Source organism: Neoarius graeffei, chromosome 1 (assembly GCF_027579695.1).
Source record: "Neoarius graeffei isolate fNeoGra1 chromosome 1, fNeoGra1.pri, whole genome shotgun sequence".
NCBI classification, from domain to species: domain Eukaryota; kingdom Metazoa; phylum Chordata; class Actinopteri; order Siluriformes; family Ariidae; genus Neoarius; species Neoarius graeffei.
This window is the reverse complement of record NC_083569.1, coordinates 102,651,865-102,671,119: the sequence shown is the minus strand read 5'-3', so window position 1 is coordinate 102,671,119 and position 19,255 is coordinate 102,651,865. Positions and strand designations below refer to the sequence as shown.

The 19,255-nt window shown below is 41.6% G+C and overlaps 1 protein-coding gene across 1 annotated transcript in view; it reads right to left on the bottom strand.

The window, feature by feature from the left end:
- LOC132878976 (desmoglein-2-like protein) overlaps positions 1 to 15,659 on the bottom strand; it is a 41,620-nt gene extending 25,961 nt beyond the window's left edge. The window contains exons 1-3 of the mRNA XM_060913700.1: positions 15,532 to 15,659; positions 12,092 to 12,217; positions 7,981 to 8,127 (exon numbers count right to left, since the gene is read on the bottom strand). Of these exons, the coding sequence (XP_060769683.1) occupies positions 7,981 to 8,127; positions 12,092 to 12,217; positions 15,532 to 15,582 (324 nt within the window). The 5' untranslated portion in view covers positions 15,583 to 15,659. The remainder of the gene's footprint in view (positions 1 to 7,980; positions 8,128 to 12,091; positions 12,218 to 15,531) is intronic.
- Positions 15,660 to 19,255: the final 3,596 nt, after the last annotated feature.

Genomic DNA, 19,255 nt, shown 5'->3' with positions numbered 1-19,255 from the left:
GTTTAGCAATTTTTAAAAGGTCTCTTTATCAAAAATTTAGCTTGATAAAACAATGTACAATACATTTTTATCACTGTTGCAGTGTACTGTAGTATCTTTATCAAGCAGGTGGCGTGGTATGGCATAGTACTCCTCGCATCAATGCCATGTCAGTTTCCTCTGGGTTTTCTGGTTGGATTAGCTACTGTAAATGGTCCCAGTGTGTGAATTTTTTTTTTTTTTTTTAAAGAAAAATGGCAGAAATGGATTTCTGACAATTTAATACCTGCCATATTTTCTCTCGCTCTTCTTGAATAATTATAGGCTGGTTAAAATTCATTCATTCATTCATTATCTCTAGCCACTTTATCCTTCTACAGGGTCACAGGCAAGCTGGAGCCTATCCCAGCTGACTACGGACGAAAGGCGGGGTACACCCTGGACAAGTCGCCAGGTCATCACAAGGCTGACACATAGACAACCATTCACATTCACACCTACGGTCAATTTAGAGTCACCAGTTAACCTCACCTGCATGTCTTTGGACTGTGGGGGAAACCGGAGCACCCGGAGGAAACCCACGCGGACACGGGGAGAACATGCAAACTCCACACAGAAAGGCCCTCGCCGGCCCCGGGACTCGAACCCAGGACCTTCTTGCTGTGAGGCGACAGCGCTAACCACTACACCACCGTGCCGCCCTGGTTAAAATTATAATTTAAAAAAATAGCTGCAACGAGGCTGTAGCTCCTACCGGCCACTTTTGTTGTGTGCTAGTTTGAAATCCGATCAATCCTGTAGGAGGAGTAGTGATTTTTGTGAAATTGCATGTGACCCCTGTGTAGCCGCATCCATAGCAGGTGGCGCCACCTGGTGAACGCTTGTTGGAATATGTCTTTAGAATCTTCTGGATGAGTTTCAGAGAAAACGTCTCAGTAGTTTACGAAGAGTAGTGTTTAATGTGACGAGTCACCCAAAAATTTCAGACGCCCATAAAATCGTAAATATGACAGGTGGCACCACCATCTTGACAATTTTTATGCACACCCACCTGGGGCCTGGGGAACATTGTACGTGAGCTTGACCAAAATCTGATCAATCCTGCAGGAGGAGTAATGATTTTTGAAAATTGTGGACCAACGATGACGGCAACGGACAGACAATGGACAGAAAACGTGTGATCGCATAAGTTCATCTGGCCTGGCTTACAGCCAGATGAGCTTTTCCTTTTAAATAGTTTTTCCCAGTGGTGACTGTATAGAATGACGTGCAAATCCAAAAAAAAAAAATTTTTTTTCAAGACAAAAGATTCCAAGTTTTTTCTCCTGAATTTGTCAATTTTTAATCTTGAAATTTCTGTTTTTTCATCCTCACAAATTTATGACTTGATGATCTCAAATAAATTCAGTTTTTTTTTCTGCTCCTCTGAATATTACCCCCGCTACAGCACCATTATTTATTTTTAACCTAAAGTGGCCTAAATATCTCATCTCATTATCTGTAGCCGCTTTATCCTGTTCTACAGGGTCGCAGGCAAGCTGGAGCCTATCCCAGCTGACTACGGGCGAAAGGCAGGGTACACCCTGAACAAGTCGCCAGGTCATCACAGGGCTGACACACAGACACAGACAACCATTCACACTCACGGTCAATTTAGAGTCACCAGTTAACCTAAACTGCATGTCTTTGGACTGTGGGGGAAAACAGAGCACCCGGAGGAAACCCACACGGACAGAACATGCAAACTCCGCACAGAAAGGCCCTCACCGGCCACGGGGCTCGAACCCAGACCTTCTTGCTCGAACCCAGACCACAGAGACACTCACAAAGACCTCACCAAAGTCCCAATCTCAGTCTCGCTCTTCTGACTTTGTTGTACCATCCCCGTCTCCCCCCTGCATGGATTTCCCTAAAAGTATGCAGAGATTGCTGCCAATGGCTGCACTCTCTTTTTCCAACCCAAATCATTTGCGACAAGCAGTGTACCCAGTTCATCGAAAATCAACCAACAGACTGAACTGTGTTCGCCCAGGACTTTCAGCTGGCTGCCAATCTTTTTCACCATCTAAAAAATGCATGACATCTCCAATCCTTCCCCCTCCCAACCTCATGGAATATACAGACAGTCTTGTATGATGTGCTGTGGGTCCCTGCATTGGGTGTAGTTTTGAAAACAAGCTGGGACCCAGTATGCCTATGCCATTCTCTATTCCTGTGTTAAGAAATAGAAAACAGAGCATATTTAACCCAGGGGGTAAACCAGTCTAGTCTTCTTCCTGTTTCAAAACATCAGAGTGCCCAAGCAGATATTACTTCTAGACTTTCTCTAAAGCTAGCTCTTCTGAACGTTAGATCACTTTCAAACAAGTCATTTTTAATTAATGATCTTATTTGCAAACACAATCTTGATTTTTTGCTTCTAACTGAAACATGGCTGGCTCAAGCAAAAAGAGTGCTACCACCCTTATTGAAGCAGCTCCCCCAAATTTTAATTTCATGAATGCTACCCGACATGGGAAAGGTGGAGGGGTCGCAAATATATTCAAAGCCTCTTTTCAATGTAAACAATCCTCACTTGGTGATTTTACATCCTTTGAACACTTATGTGCACTTGTTACATGCTCTCCTAACATAGTTATTAACTATTTACAGGCCTCCGAGACATTCAGCCAAAGTTTTTCTGGAAGAGTTTGGTGAACTGTTGTCAGTCATTTGCTTAGAGTTTGACCGTCTTATTATATCTGGGGATTTTAACTTGCATGTAGATAATACTGAAAACACTTATGCCAGAGAACTACTTGCACTTATTGACAACTTCAACCTAGTACAACATGTACAGGGGCCGACCCACTCTCGTGGTCATACCCTTGACCTCATTATCGCAAAGGGTCTTACTGTTTCTAATACTGTTGTTGACCTGGCCTTATCTGATCATTTCTGTGTTTTCTCTGATGTTTCTATGTCCCCTCACATTCAGAACAGCTCAATGACTATGGGTAGGAGAGTCATAAACGACAACACGTGTTCTCTTTGAGCAAGCTCTCTCACGGATCTCAACTAAAATGTCAGACTCTGTAGACGACTTACTGGAAATTTTTAATTTAAATGTGACCCAAATTATGGATGATATTGCTCCATTCAAAATAAAAAAAGAGTCAATGACAAGCAGAAAGCACCATGGAAGCAATACCCAGGTGTTAAACTGCTAAAGAGAGAATGTAGGAAGACTGAAAGAAAATGGCGCAAATCTAAACTTCACATCCATTATCAAATCCATAAAGAGATGCTTTGTAAATATAATTATGAAATTGGTAAAGCAAGACAGTCTCTTCTCCAACATCATGAACAGGAATATGAACAATGCCCATGTGCTATTTTCAACAGTAGAGAAGCTAACTAATCCCCTACCACAATTAGCACCTGAACTTCTCTCAGTTAATAAATGCAATGAGTTTGCATCCTTCTTCAAAGGTAAAATTGATAAAATACGGCAGAATATTGCTCATAATATATCTCAGTTGCAAATAACTGAAAAGCTACAATCACCAGTGACACAGACAGACAATTTCAACACAATGTCAGAATTTTGTTTGATTGATTATGAGACTCTTGAAAAAAAACGTACAAAATCTCAGTTCCTCAACATCTGAATTGAACATTCTACCCACCAACTTTAAGTCTGTTCTTCACTTCATAATTACAGATGTGCTTCAGATCATAAATACATCCCGAGAGATTGGCATTTTTCCTGTGTCCCTGAAAAAAGCCATTGTAAAGCCCCTACTTAAAAAGAATAATCTGGATCAGGGGTGGGCAATTATTTTTTCCATGGGGCCACATGAGAAACAGAAAATTTTGTGGAGGGCCGGACCAAAAGGCTGAACTAAATTCTGCATAATGTTAATTGTATTTCTTTATATAAAACAATAAATAACATTGTTTTTACAAGCTGCTAAGACTGGTAAGAGTATGGAAAAAACGAGGTTGCCTTACAAAAAAATGTCATTTATTCAATCAAATTTCCCAAAACAATGGTTAACAAAATGTGAACGTCTGTACTATTTTTTTTTCAGTCACATTCACCCCAAAACACAATAAAGACATCACAATATTGTCTTTCTCCTCCAAATATCAAGCAAGATACATCATATTATAATAAATGATGCCCACATTTGTAGTCTAATCACCTCATTTGGTGTTTTTCAGTTTTTTATTTGTTCAGTGAGAGAAATCTAGTCTCTGTTGGTCTTTAACGAGTGCATCAGAGTCAGGTTGAATGTCTGAGGTGGAGATGCGAAGCACAGCTGACAGATGATCATCAGTCAATTCGGTGTAGGTATCAGATCTACAGATCGGTTCGGGCTCCGGCACCTGCTGGTGACGTCGCACTATGTGATTGGCTGGACCGTTTGAAGGATGACATACAAGTTTGTGGTTGGTCTGGACAAATTACGGAAGTAGTTATCGCGGGATTAGGTTTCGTGGGATTTCATGTCATGTTCATGTCGCGCGCATTGCGTTTTTGTTGAACACAACTTCAAAATAAAAGCAATGCACATTCAGTCCATGCATGAGGTAAAATTAGAAAATACGTTTATTTTGTAATTTCTAATTAACCTTACGCGGGCCGGTCAGAATGAACCAAAGGGCCGGATGCGGCCTGCGGGCCGTAAAATGCCCAGGTCTGATCTGGATGCTTCAGTATTGAACAACTACAGGCCAATATCAAATCTACCATTCATTGGGAAAATCCTTGAAAAAATTGTCTTCAATCAATTAACTGCCTTCTTGATATCAAACAGCTGTTTTGATAACTTTCAGTCAGGATTTCGTGCCAATCACAGCACTGAAACAGCGCTGATTAAAGTTATAAAGGACATGCGTCTTAATATTGATGGAGGCAAAACATCGGTCCTGGTGTTACTGGACCTCAGTGCAGCTTTTGATACTATTCATCACAACATACTGCTATATCGACTTGAACACTGGGTTGGGTTGACTGGTAAAGTTATCAATTGGTTAAAATCATACTTAAAAGATAGAAGCTTCTTTGTTACCATGGGAAATTGTACCTCAACATCAATGTCCTTGACCTGTGGTGTCCCACAGGGGTCGATCCTTGGACCATTACTATTCAACCTTTATATGCTCCCACTTGGACAAATTATCAAGAACAACTCAATTTTGTATCACTGCTATGCAGATGACACCCAAATTTATTTTGATCTATCACCTAATGATTATGCCCCCCGTGAATGACTACCAGTGGATCGACCAAATCAACAACTGGATGTCACAAAATTTTCTTCAGCTGAACACAGATAAAACAGAAGTAATTCTATTTGGGGAAAAAAGATGAAAGACTCAGGATTACCACTATTCTTGACACAAAGGGGATTAAAACAAAAGATATGGTTAAAAATCTTGTTTTCATTGACAGCGAGCTAAACTTTGACAGTCACATGAAAGCAATCACTAAATCGGCATTTTATCATCTAAAAAACATTTCCAAACTAAGAGGACTTGTGTCAAAAAATGATCTGGAAAACCTTATACATGCCTTCATCTCTAGTAGGGTTGACTACTGCAATGGCCTTTTCACAGGCCTGCCAAAAAAGACCATCAAACAACTTCAGCTGGTTCAAAATGCAGCAGCGAGGGTTCTCACATGAACAAAAAGAACAGAGCACATTATTCCAATTCTAAGGTCCCTTCACTGGCTTCCAGTAAGCTACAGAATTGACTTTAAAGCATTGCTGCTGGTGTACAAATCTCTAAATGGTACAGGGCCCAATTACCTCTCTGATATGTTGCAGCGGCCTAACCCAATCAGATCTACCAGATCGCAGCAGCAAAATTTACTGGTAAAACCTGTTGTTAAAACAAAGTGTGGTGAAGCAGCTTTTAGCTACTGTGCAGTACAGCTATGGAACCAACTCCCAGAGGACATTAAAAATGCTCCTGCTGTTGGCAGCTTCAAATCTAGATTAAAGACCAAGCTGTTCTCAGATGCTTTCTGCTAACTGATAAATATCATCTTTGCATGTCTTAAACTTTACTTAACTTTTATTCCATTTTATTCTGCTGTTTTTTATTGAACTTTTACTTCATTTTATTACTTTATTTCTACTATTGTTTAATTCTTCTATTTTATTTTTCTCTCTTCTTCCCCCTTTACTTTATGTAATTTTATTTTCTATTGTTTACTGTTTTGCCTTTACCTCTGTAAAGCACGTTGAACTGCCACTGTGTATGAAATGCACTATATAAATAAACTTGCCTTGCTGTGAGGCAACAGTGCTAACCACTACACCACCGTGCCGCCCTGGCCTAAATACGCCATCATGCATCACAGCCTACCATTATCAAAAATGATGTTTATTAGTGAATTCTTATTGCTAGTAGTTGGTTTGTCTAGATTAAATGGGTTTAATCCAAATCTCAATATATATCAGTCGAATGATAATTTTAATAAAAATGGGTTCTATGAGTGGAAAGTTCAGGAATCGAAGCATTAAGGCATGTATAAACAAGCCTTAAATGCCTGTGTAGCTCACTCCAGCCCCGTCTAATCCAGAAGGAATGATCTAAAGTGGGCCACCCTGTGCAATAAATGTTGCAAGCCATTATATACATACTATATACAAGCTACATATAGAAGCTATATCCACCCTTGTAATACCGACCTATTTGCCAGAAAGAATCCAAAATGGTGAGGAATTGACCAAGAAGCAATTTTTATTGAACTGTTAAGGCTTAATTCTTCCATAACTTCATTAATAATTGTAATTAAGCAAATTTGGGTAGAAGTTATATGCACCCTCGATACCCCTATCTTCATGCCAGAAATAATCAAAATCGGTGAAGAATTGAGTGAGAAGAAGCGATTTGTGTGGAAACTGCTCATTAGGGATTGATTAATTACTCCATATATTAATTATTAATTGCAATTATGCAAATTTGGGTAAAAGCCATATGCACCCCAGGCAGATCTACCCTCCTGCCAAAAAGAATAAAAATTGGTGAAGAATTGAGACAGAAGTGATTTTTGTGAAACATGGATGATGACGGATGGATGACAGACAGCACATGACGGCATAAGCTCATCACCTGTCAGCTGGATGAGCTAATGAGACTCATCTCATCTCATCATCTCTAGCCGCTTTATCCTTCTACAGGGTCGCAGGCAAGCTGGAGCCTATCCCAGCTGACTACGGGAGAAAGGCGGGGTACACCCTGGACAAGTCGCCAGGTCATCACAGGGCTGACACATAGACACAGACAACCATTCACACCTACGGTCAATTTAGAGTCACCAGTTAACCTAACCTGCATGTCTTTGGACTGTGGGGGAAACCGGAGCACCCGGAGGAAACCCATGCGGACACGGGGAGAACATGCAAACTCCACACAGAAAGGCCCTCGCCGGCCCCGGGGCTCGAACCCAGGACCTTCTTGCTGTGAGGCGACAGCGCTAACCACTACACCACCGTGCCGCCGCTAATGAGACTACTACTTGAATAAATATTTGACTGACTGCATTATGTACCAAGATGCATGAACGAGTTATTGTACATTTAAACTGATCCCTGGTTGCTAATATTTGGAGAACCACTCCCATAGACGACAATACAATGCAACCAACTTGTCTGTTAATGAGCTGAACAAAATTATATTAAAAAATAGAAAAATTAAAAATAGTAGTAGACATACATTAAAATATACAATACATTTTGTGATTGAAATGAAAGTTTTCTGACAGTGAAGAAAAATGCTGAAATAAGCATCTGCTTTAAAGTTAATCTGGTTATTAGTATCCATTCAGTGCACCACCATGCTGCCATATTACGACCAAAAAAAAACAAACAAACAAAAAACACAACACTAAATATCTCTGTTATAAACATTTGCATTATTTTCAGTAATCCAAATAAATCACTACCTTAACTATCATGACAGAAAATGTGATGCTGCTTACAGCCATGCAGAGGATACACTCACTTTATACTCCGCGGTCTTCTCTCTATCCAAGATGCCATGGATCTGGACAAAGCCAGTCTTTGGGTTGACTGTGAATAATCCCTGATCCACTCCAGGTCCTATTAGAGAATATGTAATATTTGTCCTGACCTCTTCATCCGATCGGATCTGAAATCAAACACATAACATATATGGGTGTAACATCATTCAATCAAAACCAACTCATTTTGTGGGCGTTCCACAATGTTAAAAGTACCTATAAACACAAAAATGTAATTTGGATCTTTTTTTTTTTAAATGGGAAATTGTATTTGTTGGCAAAATAACAGGACTTAAAATAAAATAAGGGGCGGCACGGTAGTGTAGTGGTTAGCGCTGTCGCCTCACAGCAAAAAGGTCTGGGTTCGAGCCCCGTGGCCGGCGAGGGCCTTTCTGTGTGGAGTTTGCATGTTCTCCCCGTGTCCACGTGGGATTCCTCCGGATGCTCCGGTTTCCCCCACAGTCCAAAGACATGCAGGTTAGGACAACTAGTGGCTCTAAATTGACCGTAGGTGTGAATGGTTGCCTGTGTCTATGTGTCAGCCCTGTGATGACCTGGCGACTTGTCCAGGGTGTACCCCGCCTCTCGCCCATAGTCAGCTGGGATAGGCTCCAGCTTGCCTGCGACCCTGTAGAACAGGATAAAGCGGCTAGAGATGAGATGAAAATAAAATAATGATCAACTTCAATATAATATCAAAATGCTAACTTCTGTTTGCTCTGGATCTCAGACATTCAGGAATACACTAACTGCAATGTTTTACTAAAGATTATGCATTTTGGAGTGTAATACCTGCAGCCATTAAATAGCCATTAAAGTGTCTGTTCTCAGTCTTCTATACTAGTTCTGCACTGCCCTTTCAAAGCAGCCGAATGCTATTAGTTTTCAAGAACAGCTGGCAATTAAGGGCTTTGTCCCAAAGAACATCTGACTAAATAGTATAATACGGAACAATAGTATGACCTTTTATGGTGTCATCAAACCAGTGGCGAACTGTTACTATTAGAGCTGGGACTTGAGCTCAGCCAAAACTTCACCAGACACCAAAAAAAGCAACAGGGCAAAGGATTTTGTAAGGGATTAGCAGCAGGCTGTCAGGTCACTCCATTGTATGTAGTTGTCAGTGTTGATTTTAAAAGTAATTAAGTAAATTACACCGGGAAATGAATACCGTACTTAAGTCCAAATGAAAAATACTGTGGCAAGCGTGCAGCATGGAAGAGTCTGGAGACAGAAATCTTAGTTTCTCGATCGTTAGCCTGTGCTACTTGCTCTCGATAGCACTGGCTTGACCACTTTATTCGCATTCACTAACGCTAATGATGAATGTTACACCAGCTGGAAGGTGACTTCACTGCTGCGCTGAGTCGTGGTTAAGCTAACATTGGCATTCGAGAAGGCTGAGGGCAATAAATTTTTGGCCCCCCCACTATAAATCAAAATCTGATTGGTTAATTCATCTGTCACTTCCTACATAAACATACATTGCCATGGCCTTCTGTCCTGGCAATGAAGTCCTAACCAATGAGTGAGTAACTCTAAACTCTTCTCAGCCTAGAGACAACAAACCAAAAACAATCTCACTGGATAACTCGATTTCAATGTTTTCTGGGCAGTAACCCTTTCATTTCTGAAGCACATTTGACAGAAAATTAGGCCAAATTAGAATTAGAAGAGAATAATTATAATGAAATTATGACAGAAATTAAATATAACATTTGAAATGCTGATATGTTTGGGTCTTCTCTGAAGGTCTAGAAGGCCCTGATGGTTCCCTTCTGGATCAAACCTATAACAGTGTCCTATTCTGACATACTATTTAGTGACCTGTCATGAGCTTTGGGACTCAAATTTGGGCCAGTAGCAGGAAACAGACTGAAGTTTGTCCTCCAGCTAGACAACAGACTACTCACTTTTCTATCCGCTTTAGTTGTTGATACACTAAATAGAGCTGTTGTGTTTTTGTTGTAAAAAGACAGCAAAGCAAACATCTACAGCTCATTCTGACTCTAGCAGATAGAATTACACTTCATAGCTGCCATTTATGTACAAGCACCTCCTGCTAGAATTTAATTTATTTATTTTGTGGGAAGGGGCGGCACGGTGGTGTAGTGGTTAGCGCCGTCGCCTCACAGCAAGAAGGTCTGGGTTCGAGTCCCGTGGTCGGCGAGGTCCTTTCTGTGTGGAGTTTGCATGTTCTCCCCGTGTCCGCGTGGGTTTCCTCCGGGTGCTCCGGTTTCCCCCACAGTCCAAAGACATGCAGGTTAGGTTAACTGGTGACTCTAAATTGAGCGTAGGTGTGAATGTGAGTGTGAATGGTTGTCTGTGTCTATGTGTCAGCCCTGTGATGACCTGGCGACTTGTCCAGGGTGTACCCCGCCTTTCGCCCGTAGTCAGCTGGGATAGGCTCCGGCTTGCCTGAGAACAAGATTATTCTAAGAACAGGATAAAGCGGCTAGAGATAATGAGATGAGATGAGATTTTGTGGGAATACAACTCATTTGTGGACAAGGCACAAAAGACATCTCATTTTTAATGGGAAAATATTAAATTCTGCATGTCCTGTATGCAAAATTAAACACTTCCTTGAATTGCATAATGTCCCTTAATTTCAGTAGCTTAATTTCACACTTATTTCCATGTTTAATACTTTTACAGGCAAAACAAAAATCTCATAAATGCTAATTTTCTTCATATTTACTTAAATTGCCAAGTGCAATTCACAGTTATTGCGCAAAATCGAGTCATACATGACCTGATAGCTATAAACCATGTACAATGAGATTAAGTGGAATAACTGTTTTATTCTATCCACAATCACTGGATTTTGAGAAACAGAACATTATTTTTTTTTGCAAATTCAATAAATAAAAGCTTTATACAACATGTCTGACAATCATTTCTGCTTAGAATGTAAACAAACCAGCAAAATGATGATAGCAATTTGTGAAAAAATGCGAGAATAATAATTCTTGAAAAATATATATTTTTTTAAATACACATTCTTACCACCAAATACTTTCATTCCATATTTTGTTGCTTTTTTTAGGGTTTTGCTTTCGAGTCGAGTTTTTATTTCATCCTCGGTTGGTTCAGCAACATGCTCCACCATTTTGTTTCTCTCTTCTCATGGTATATGAGCTGATATCCTTGGAGTAGAGTAGCCAATCAGAGTGCACAACTGCTCATATCCAGTGAATGTGGATAGAATAAAAAGTGATACCACTGTATAATTTTGGCACAAGGCTGAACAATCTGATGATAATTCATCACAATGTGAATTTTATAAGTTTGAGGTTTTCTGAGATATATGTCTAATACCATGATATTTTGATATCCATTTATTTATAAAAAGCATCATAGAAATTCCTTCAAGCATCTTTATACGATATTTTTTATCATATCGTTTAATTTGGCATCAAAGTGGAAACGATGGTATCATGAAGAATCTGAATGCACCCTTCTTCATGTCCTTGGTACTCAGCTAAATTCTGATAAGTTTTAAATAAATGAGTAGACTACTGTTTGTTTCAGCTGCACTGACTGATTCTAGTCGGTTGTACTGTGCTCAACACGAAGAACAACAAAACACGGAAGTAACAGATGATTACACTGTACAGAAACACATGTAGGCCAAAACCTCATTGCAAAACTACAGTTCGAGCTATTTGCAACCGTTTGACGCAACAACTTCCTCCGAGAGAGCATTTAGAGGCTTTTACTCTTCATTTAAACAATTAGAAATTCTGTAAAAATATGTATCCTTCTGCTTTAAATCAAATCATTTCCAGCTCACTTTATTACGTTTGACTCGTTGAAAAGTTAAAGTCGATACTTTGAGTTTTGTGAGCACAAAAGGAGGAACTACAGGATATTTAGCCGGATGCAAACCTTTATCCTGTGTTACACATATACGTATGGGTCAACAACACACAAGGTATTTATAATAGTAGTCGTAGTAGTGCCTTTAAAAACATTTAATGTAAGAATTTCAATGCAGCCTGTTTGCTTCATAAGAAGTAAGGGTGTAATTATATCATGTAATAACTATCCATATAGTAAGGTAATGCCTTTGACGGTATAAATACTCACTTTAGCAATAAAATCTTCTTTGGTATAATCCACATTCTCAAACAGCTTCTTTGGAGGGATGATCCAGCTTCTTTTCTGTCGATGAAGCACTCTAGGCTCTGCTGTATCAGCTTCAACCCAGAGTACCTGTTCATACAAAAATACATTCATACTTTAACAATCCTGTCCTGATGCATAAATACTTAAGCAGTTAAAGAAAAAAGTTAATTTCAGTGCCATGATTGTCAAGAAACAGCCAAGAGTAATGGGATTTATTGTAAATTAAATGATAAACTAACCACTATTATTTACTTATTATGGTTATTAGTCTAATTTGCCATTTACTCACCCAATCTAAAACATTCTTCTATCCACATTCACTGGATATGAGCAACCTCATGTTCTGATTGGCTACTCTATTACGAGGCTATCAGCTCATATAACGTGAGTAGAGAAAAAAAAATGGCAAAGCACGTCAAGTCAGATATATCATTTTGTTTCTTTTAAATACTTGATAACAGAAATAGCTAAAAGAATATAGTTGTATTTTTTCCCCCTCCCAATGTCTCCTGTTCCACACTCGGCAGTAATGCACCTTTAAGTTGGCTTGCCAACCGCCAAAAAAACCCTAAAGAAGAAGAAAAACAAAATGGCAGAATGTGTTGCTGAGCCAACATAGGACAAAATTAAAAAAAAAAAAAAACTACTCGAAAATAAAAAAAGCAACAAAATATGGAATAAAAGTATGAGATGGTAAGAATGTGTCTTTTTAATTTAAGAACTATTACAGTATTTTTCACAAATTGATGCCGTCATTTCACCAGTTTGTTTACATTCTAAGTGGAATTTATTTTGTCATAAGTTTTATTTTTTGCAAATTCGATAAATAAGAGAAAAAAAATGCTCCGTTTCTCAAAAATCCAGTGAATGTGGATATAATAAAACAGTTATTCAACTCAGTCTCCTCGTACATGGCTTATAGCCAACTCAGTGCTACATGCCTCGTTGGCTATCAGCTCAGGTATGACTCAATTTCGTGGAATAACTTTAAAAAAAAAAAGTCACCTTGAATTGAATTGTACTGTTAAGGCACTACGACATGTTTTCAGTCTTCATTTTAACAGCATAACTGGGCTGTGTTCAAGAAAACAGCGCTGTCAGTTGTGAATAATGTGAAAATATTTTATTATTTTACATTCTTAAATATTCGATGAAGTCACACTGGAAAGTTAGGTGAAACTGCACAATGGTTCAAAATAGGCAGAAAACAAAACCACATTTAAAAAAAATATATTTTATTGATCTAACTCCACGGGGCGGCACAGTGGTGTAGTGGTTAGGACTGTCGCCTCACACCCAGGACCTTCTTGCTTCGAGCCCAGCAGCCGGCAAGGGCCTTTCTGTGTGGAGTTTGCATGTTCTCCCCATGTCTGTGTGGGTTTCCTCCGGGTGCTCCGGTTTCCCCCACAGTCCAAAGGCTCTAAATTGACCGTAGGTGTGAACATGAGTGTGAATGGTTGTTTGTCTCTGTGTCAGCCCTGCTGACAGGACAAACCTGTCGACTTGTCCAGGGTGTACCCCACTGGGATAGGCTCCAGCTTGCCTGTGACCCTGTAGGACAGGATAAGCGGCCACAGATGAAATTGAGCCTGATTTTGGCAGACAAATTTCCAGCTTCAGACCCAAATATTAATGTCAGGTAAGACAGGAATGATGAACAAGCCTTGGCACGTGATCTAATCAAAGTAGTCTAGCATGTCTGCAATTTTTTGCATTTTATCACCTACTCTGACAACACATACGGTATGTTCCATAATAGTCATGACTGACAGTTCTTTGAGGCACCTCAGTCACTGACGACATGGAAGAGAGAATTATTGGACAGGGTTGGAAAAATAAAACATGGAGTGTTGCCAGTCTCCCTACCAAGACATGGCATGACTGCCTAAGCTTGACAATGGTGATGATCATGTCAGACCAAAATAACGTGTAGTCGGATCCAAGCCTGGGCGGCACGGTGGTGTAGTGGTTAGCGCTGCCGCCTCACAGCAAGAAGGTCCAGGTTCAAGCCCCGTGGCCGGCGAGGGCCTTTCTGTGTAGAGTTTGCATGTTCTCCCCGTGTCCGCGTGGGTTTCCTCCGGGTGCTCCGGTTTCCCCCACAGTCCAAAGACATGCAGGTTAGGTTAACTGGTGACTCTAAATTGAGTGTGAATGGTTGTCTGTGTCTATTGGCCCTTTTTCAGCTCACTTCAGCTCGCTTCAGCCCGACACGGCTCGCGTTTCGACTACCAAAAACCAGCACGACTCAGCTCGCTTCAGCCCTGCTTAGCCCCTAAAACTCGCACCGTTTTGGAGTGGGGCTGAAGCGGGCTGAAGCGAGCCGAGTGAGGCTGGGGGCGTGAGCAGACACTCCCCTGTGCACTGATTGGTGAGGAGGAGTGTCCTCACATGCCCACACACGCCCCGCGAGCGCGCTGGGATCTGTAAACACCGCAAACCCGGAAGGAGAAGAATTACGAATTATGAGAATTTCTGAAGCCTTATGCGCCTCGCCTCATCTATACGCTCTTGCCAGTATCTGTCCGCATTGTCAGTGACAACAAGCCACAGCACCAAGACCAGCAACACTAACGACTCCATGTCCTCCATGTTTATTGTTTACTATTCGGGTCGTGAGACTACCGCTTAAAAGCTCACTGATGTCACTGTTTGCGCCGCTTAACGACATCACCTGATGTCCACCCACTTTCGCTAACTCCACCCAATGCGTCCACCCACTTCCAGCCAGCACGGTTCAGCGCGGTTGTAGTCGAAATGCAACTCCAACAGCCCCGCTCAGCTCGACTCAGCCCGACTCAGCACGGCACGGCTCAGCCTGACTCAGCCGCGTTTGTAGTGGAAAAGCGGCATATGTGTCAGCCCTGTGATGACCTGGCGACTTGTCCAGGGTGTACCCCGCCTTTCGCCCGTAGTCAGCTGGGATAGGCTCCAGCTTGCCTGCGACCCTGTAGAAGGATAAAGCGGCTAGAGATAATGAGATGGGATCCAAGCCTATGATCCTATAAACCTAGAAATTTAATAACATGAAAGAGGTCAAAGGGTATTGTCTTTCTGAAGTCATTAAAAAAAAGTGAAGTGAAAGGGGCACCATGCACAGCACAAGATACTAAAACAAGCATACAAACAAAACAAATTAACTAAATAAAATAACCAACCAAACAAAAATGTTTTTATATACTGTGCAAAAATAAAATGACACTAAAAACAAAGATCAAACAAACAGGAGACTCGAGCATACGTTGTCATGGTTATTGGGGAATTCCAACCAACCCTCTGAAAGTTTTACATGAGTGCTACATTGTTGAGAGAGAGAGACCCAGACAAACATCAAAAGAAAACAGTTTTCTATTCTTTTCGACTTCGAATCCCTTTTCTTCTTTAAAGTCAAGTAAAATACTTACATTTGGAAAAAATATGGTGATTAAAATGCAGAAAGTCAGAAACGTCGCCATTTAAATCCAGTCACAGGATGTGTGTGTGAGAGAGTGCGATAGTGGGTGTGTGTGTGTGAGACAGAGTGTCTGATGGTGTGTGTGTGGGAGTATAAGTGCTGCAGCTGGAGCTCTCTGCTTTGCGTCCTGAATGTGGGCGGTGCCTGAGCGCTGCTTCATCATGCCATTGGTCAGTGCAGGGAGGGCGTCACTCTTCCGGAGCTATCTGAAGGTCAATCCATGTGATTTCACCAAAGGTCTCCCAGCTGGCCATGTCAGATTTGCTTCATACTTTCAAAGCTTAATGTCATTAGTTCCACTAAAGAATGTGTAAAATTTCAGCCTTACATCTCTGTTAGTTTTTGAGATATAGGGGCATGAATAAGGGGGAGTGGCTTGAATGTCTCATTCATCTCATCTCATCTCATTATCTCTAGCCGCTTTATCCTGTTCTACAGGGTCGCAGGCAAGCTGGAGCCTATCCCAGCTGACTACAGGCGAAAGGCGGGGTACACCCTGGACAAGTCGCCAGGTCATCACAGGGCTGACACATAGACACAGACAACCATTCACACTCACATTTAGCCTGGCAAGCCAGACTAAATGTGAATATTTAGTCTGGCCTCGATCCGTAGACATTTCCGAAGGGGTAGGAGGAACAACCCGTTGTCTTTCAAACTGTCTCTGTGCGTATAGGCCAACGCTCTGACCAATCAGCGCAACAGTGACTGTGACGTAGTCAGAGCGACAGAAAGCAGTGGGGGAGGCCTTGAAATAAATAATTTTTCAAAATGCGTATTAATTAACAGGTTCTAGATATTAAGAAGTTTGGAGATAATGACCACAAGTTTGGAGTCTGTACCACATACTTAACATACACTTTTTTTTTCAAGTGTTTTTCAAGGGTTTGCTTAAACTGTTTTTGAGAGTTTTTATTTTTATTTAGTGGTGTTTGGTGAAATAATTTCCCTTAAATTTAAAATAACAGGAAAATAAGAAACAATCAAAAAGTAATGTTTCAAAGCTGTTTATTAATTCTTCGTACTGCACAAACTAGCCCATCCTTTTGGCTACCAGCGGAGCCAGCTGGTAGATCAGACTTTTGCCATAGCTGGTCGGCAAAACAGCGAAAACGTCCTTCTTGAAAAGGAATGAGCGGAGAGCCTCTTCCTGCTCACGTTTCAACGAAAACTCCAAGTCTAACGCTACGTTCACACTGCAAGGCTTAATGCTCAATTCCGATTTTTTTGTGAAATCCGATTTTTTTGTGAGGTCGTTCACATTAACAAATATATGCGACTTGTATGTGATCCTCAGTATGAACGAAAAGCGACCTAAAAGTGTTCCGCATGCGCACTGCAGGATACGACGACGTCACACGCAGTGAGCATGGCCAGTGTTTACGGAAGTAAAACTGCCCGGTTGCGGTATGACTCATCCAATCTAGCTTGAATAGCTGCATCCCCCCAAATGGAAATCAGCTCCCTAACCTCTGCGTCCTTCCATTGAGAAGATTCAGAACCTTCACAGCCCGAAGCGTCCCTCGCACTGATGTCATGCGCAGGGGTGCAGATACGTTTTTTGAACTGGGGGGGACAAAAAACTGGGGGGGACAAAGCTGCCAGCAAACCAACCCCAACCCCGATATGCCTGTCAAACTTGTTGTTAGTAACCATAGCAACCAAGCTCGAGCTCGCAACCTGTGCAGTCTGCGCAGCTCAACCAACCGAATATCAGTCTTTGTTTTGTTTTATGTGAGTTGTTGCAACTATGTATACACTGCTGTGCACCTCAATAAACCGAATGGTAATTAGTCTTTTGATTTTTCCGTGAGGTTTGCCTTATGCAAAGAAAGACAGCATAGACGTTTTTTCCTCCCTATAAGTGGGGGGGACCGAACGAGGTGAATTTAAATATGACTCGTCCCACCCTCTATCTGCGCCCGTGATTATGCGCCATGTTGTTGTAACTTTTTTTGAGAGACCCGCCGCCTACTTCAGCGCAGAATAGTGACGTTTGTGGCTTGTTGATGACGTGTAAGTTGGATGAATGCGACCTGGCGGTTCAGACTGAAGTCGCATATGAAAAGAGCGGATAGGAATCGGAATTAGCACCACATATCCAAACGGCCTGGGTCGGATTTGAAAAAATCGGATCTGTGTCGTTCATATTGTCAATAAAAGATCGGATACAGGTCACATATGGGCGAAAAGATCGGATTTGAGTCACTTCAGCCTGCAGTGTGAACGTAGCCTAATTCTTCTAAAACTGATTCCAAAGCAGAGTCAAACTAGCGCTGTTCACTAGCCGTAGCCATCTTTCCTGTTGTGCTTTCTCCAGCGTCACGCAGCCTTGTCGTCACTCCTGCAAAAGCCCGCCCAAAGAATCCAAACAAAAACCTTGCGTTGTGATTGGTGGGCACGATTTGATGCCCGGGGTGTTTTGTTGATATGGTGCGAGGCTAGACCAACTCGTAGGCAAAAATATTTTTGGCCGCTACACAGGTGGGTCTAGTTTACTAGGCTAACTCACATTCACACCTACGGTCAATTGAGAGTCACCAGTTAACCTAACCTGCATGTCTTTGGGGGAAACCGGAGCACCCGGAGGAAACCCACATGGACAACATGCAAACTCCTCACAGAAAGGCCCTCACCGGCCACGGGGTTTGAACCCAGACCTTCTTGCTGTGAGGCGACAGCGCTAACCACTACACCACCGTGCCACCCTGGCTTGAATGTTAGTTCCATAAACCATAACTTTTAAACTATTTAAGCTAGATTATTAACTATTTAAACTGGGCGGCATGGTGGTGTAGTGCTTAGCACGGTCACCTCACAGCAAGAAGGTTCTGGGTTTGCAGCCGGCGACGGCCTTTCTGTGTGGAGTTTGCATGTTCTCCCCGTGTCTATGTGGGTTTCTTCCAGGTGCTCCAGTTTCCCCCAAAGACATGCAGTTAGGCTAATGTGGGGCAAGGTACCTAACCTCTGACTGCTCCCAGGGCGCTCTAGTCTGGCTGCCCACTGCTCTGGGTGCATGTGCGTTTGTTCACTGCTTCAGATGGGTTAAATGCAAAGGATGAATTTCAATGTGCTTGAAGTGTACATGTGACAAATAAAGGTTCCTTCTTCTTAGATGCATGCAATTTTCAAGAATTACTCAGAGGTGCAAGATATCTTTAAACACTGCCACTGAAGATCCACAAACGCATATTCACCACTTTATGTATTGTTGAAACCTGTAAAAAAAAATGTTTGTGCTTTGGAGGCCGACAAGGGCCTTTCTGTGTGGAGTTTGCATGCTCTCCCCGTGTCTGTGTGGGTTTCCTCCGGGTGCTCCGGTTTCCCCCACAGTCCAAAGGCATGCAGTTTAGGCTAATTATTGGTTCTAAATTGACCGTAGGTGTGAATGTGAGTGTGAATGGTTGTCTGTGTCTATGTGTCAGCCCTGTGATGACCTGGCGACTTGTCCAGGGTGTACCCCGCCTCTCGCCCATAGTCAGCTGGGATAGGCTCCAGCTTGCCTGCAACCCTGTAGGACAGGATAAGTGGCTACAGGTAATGGATGAATGGATGGATGGATGGATGTGCTTTGGAGTATTTTTGGCCCTGTTTTTTCACAATTAAACATGTTAAAATCCTGGTCTTTATTTCTCATATACTATTTCTCATGTACTATTTTGGTAACTCAGTGT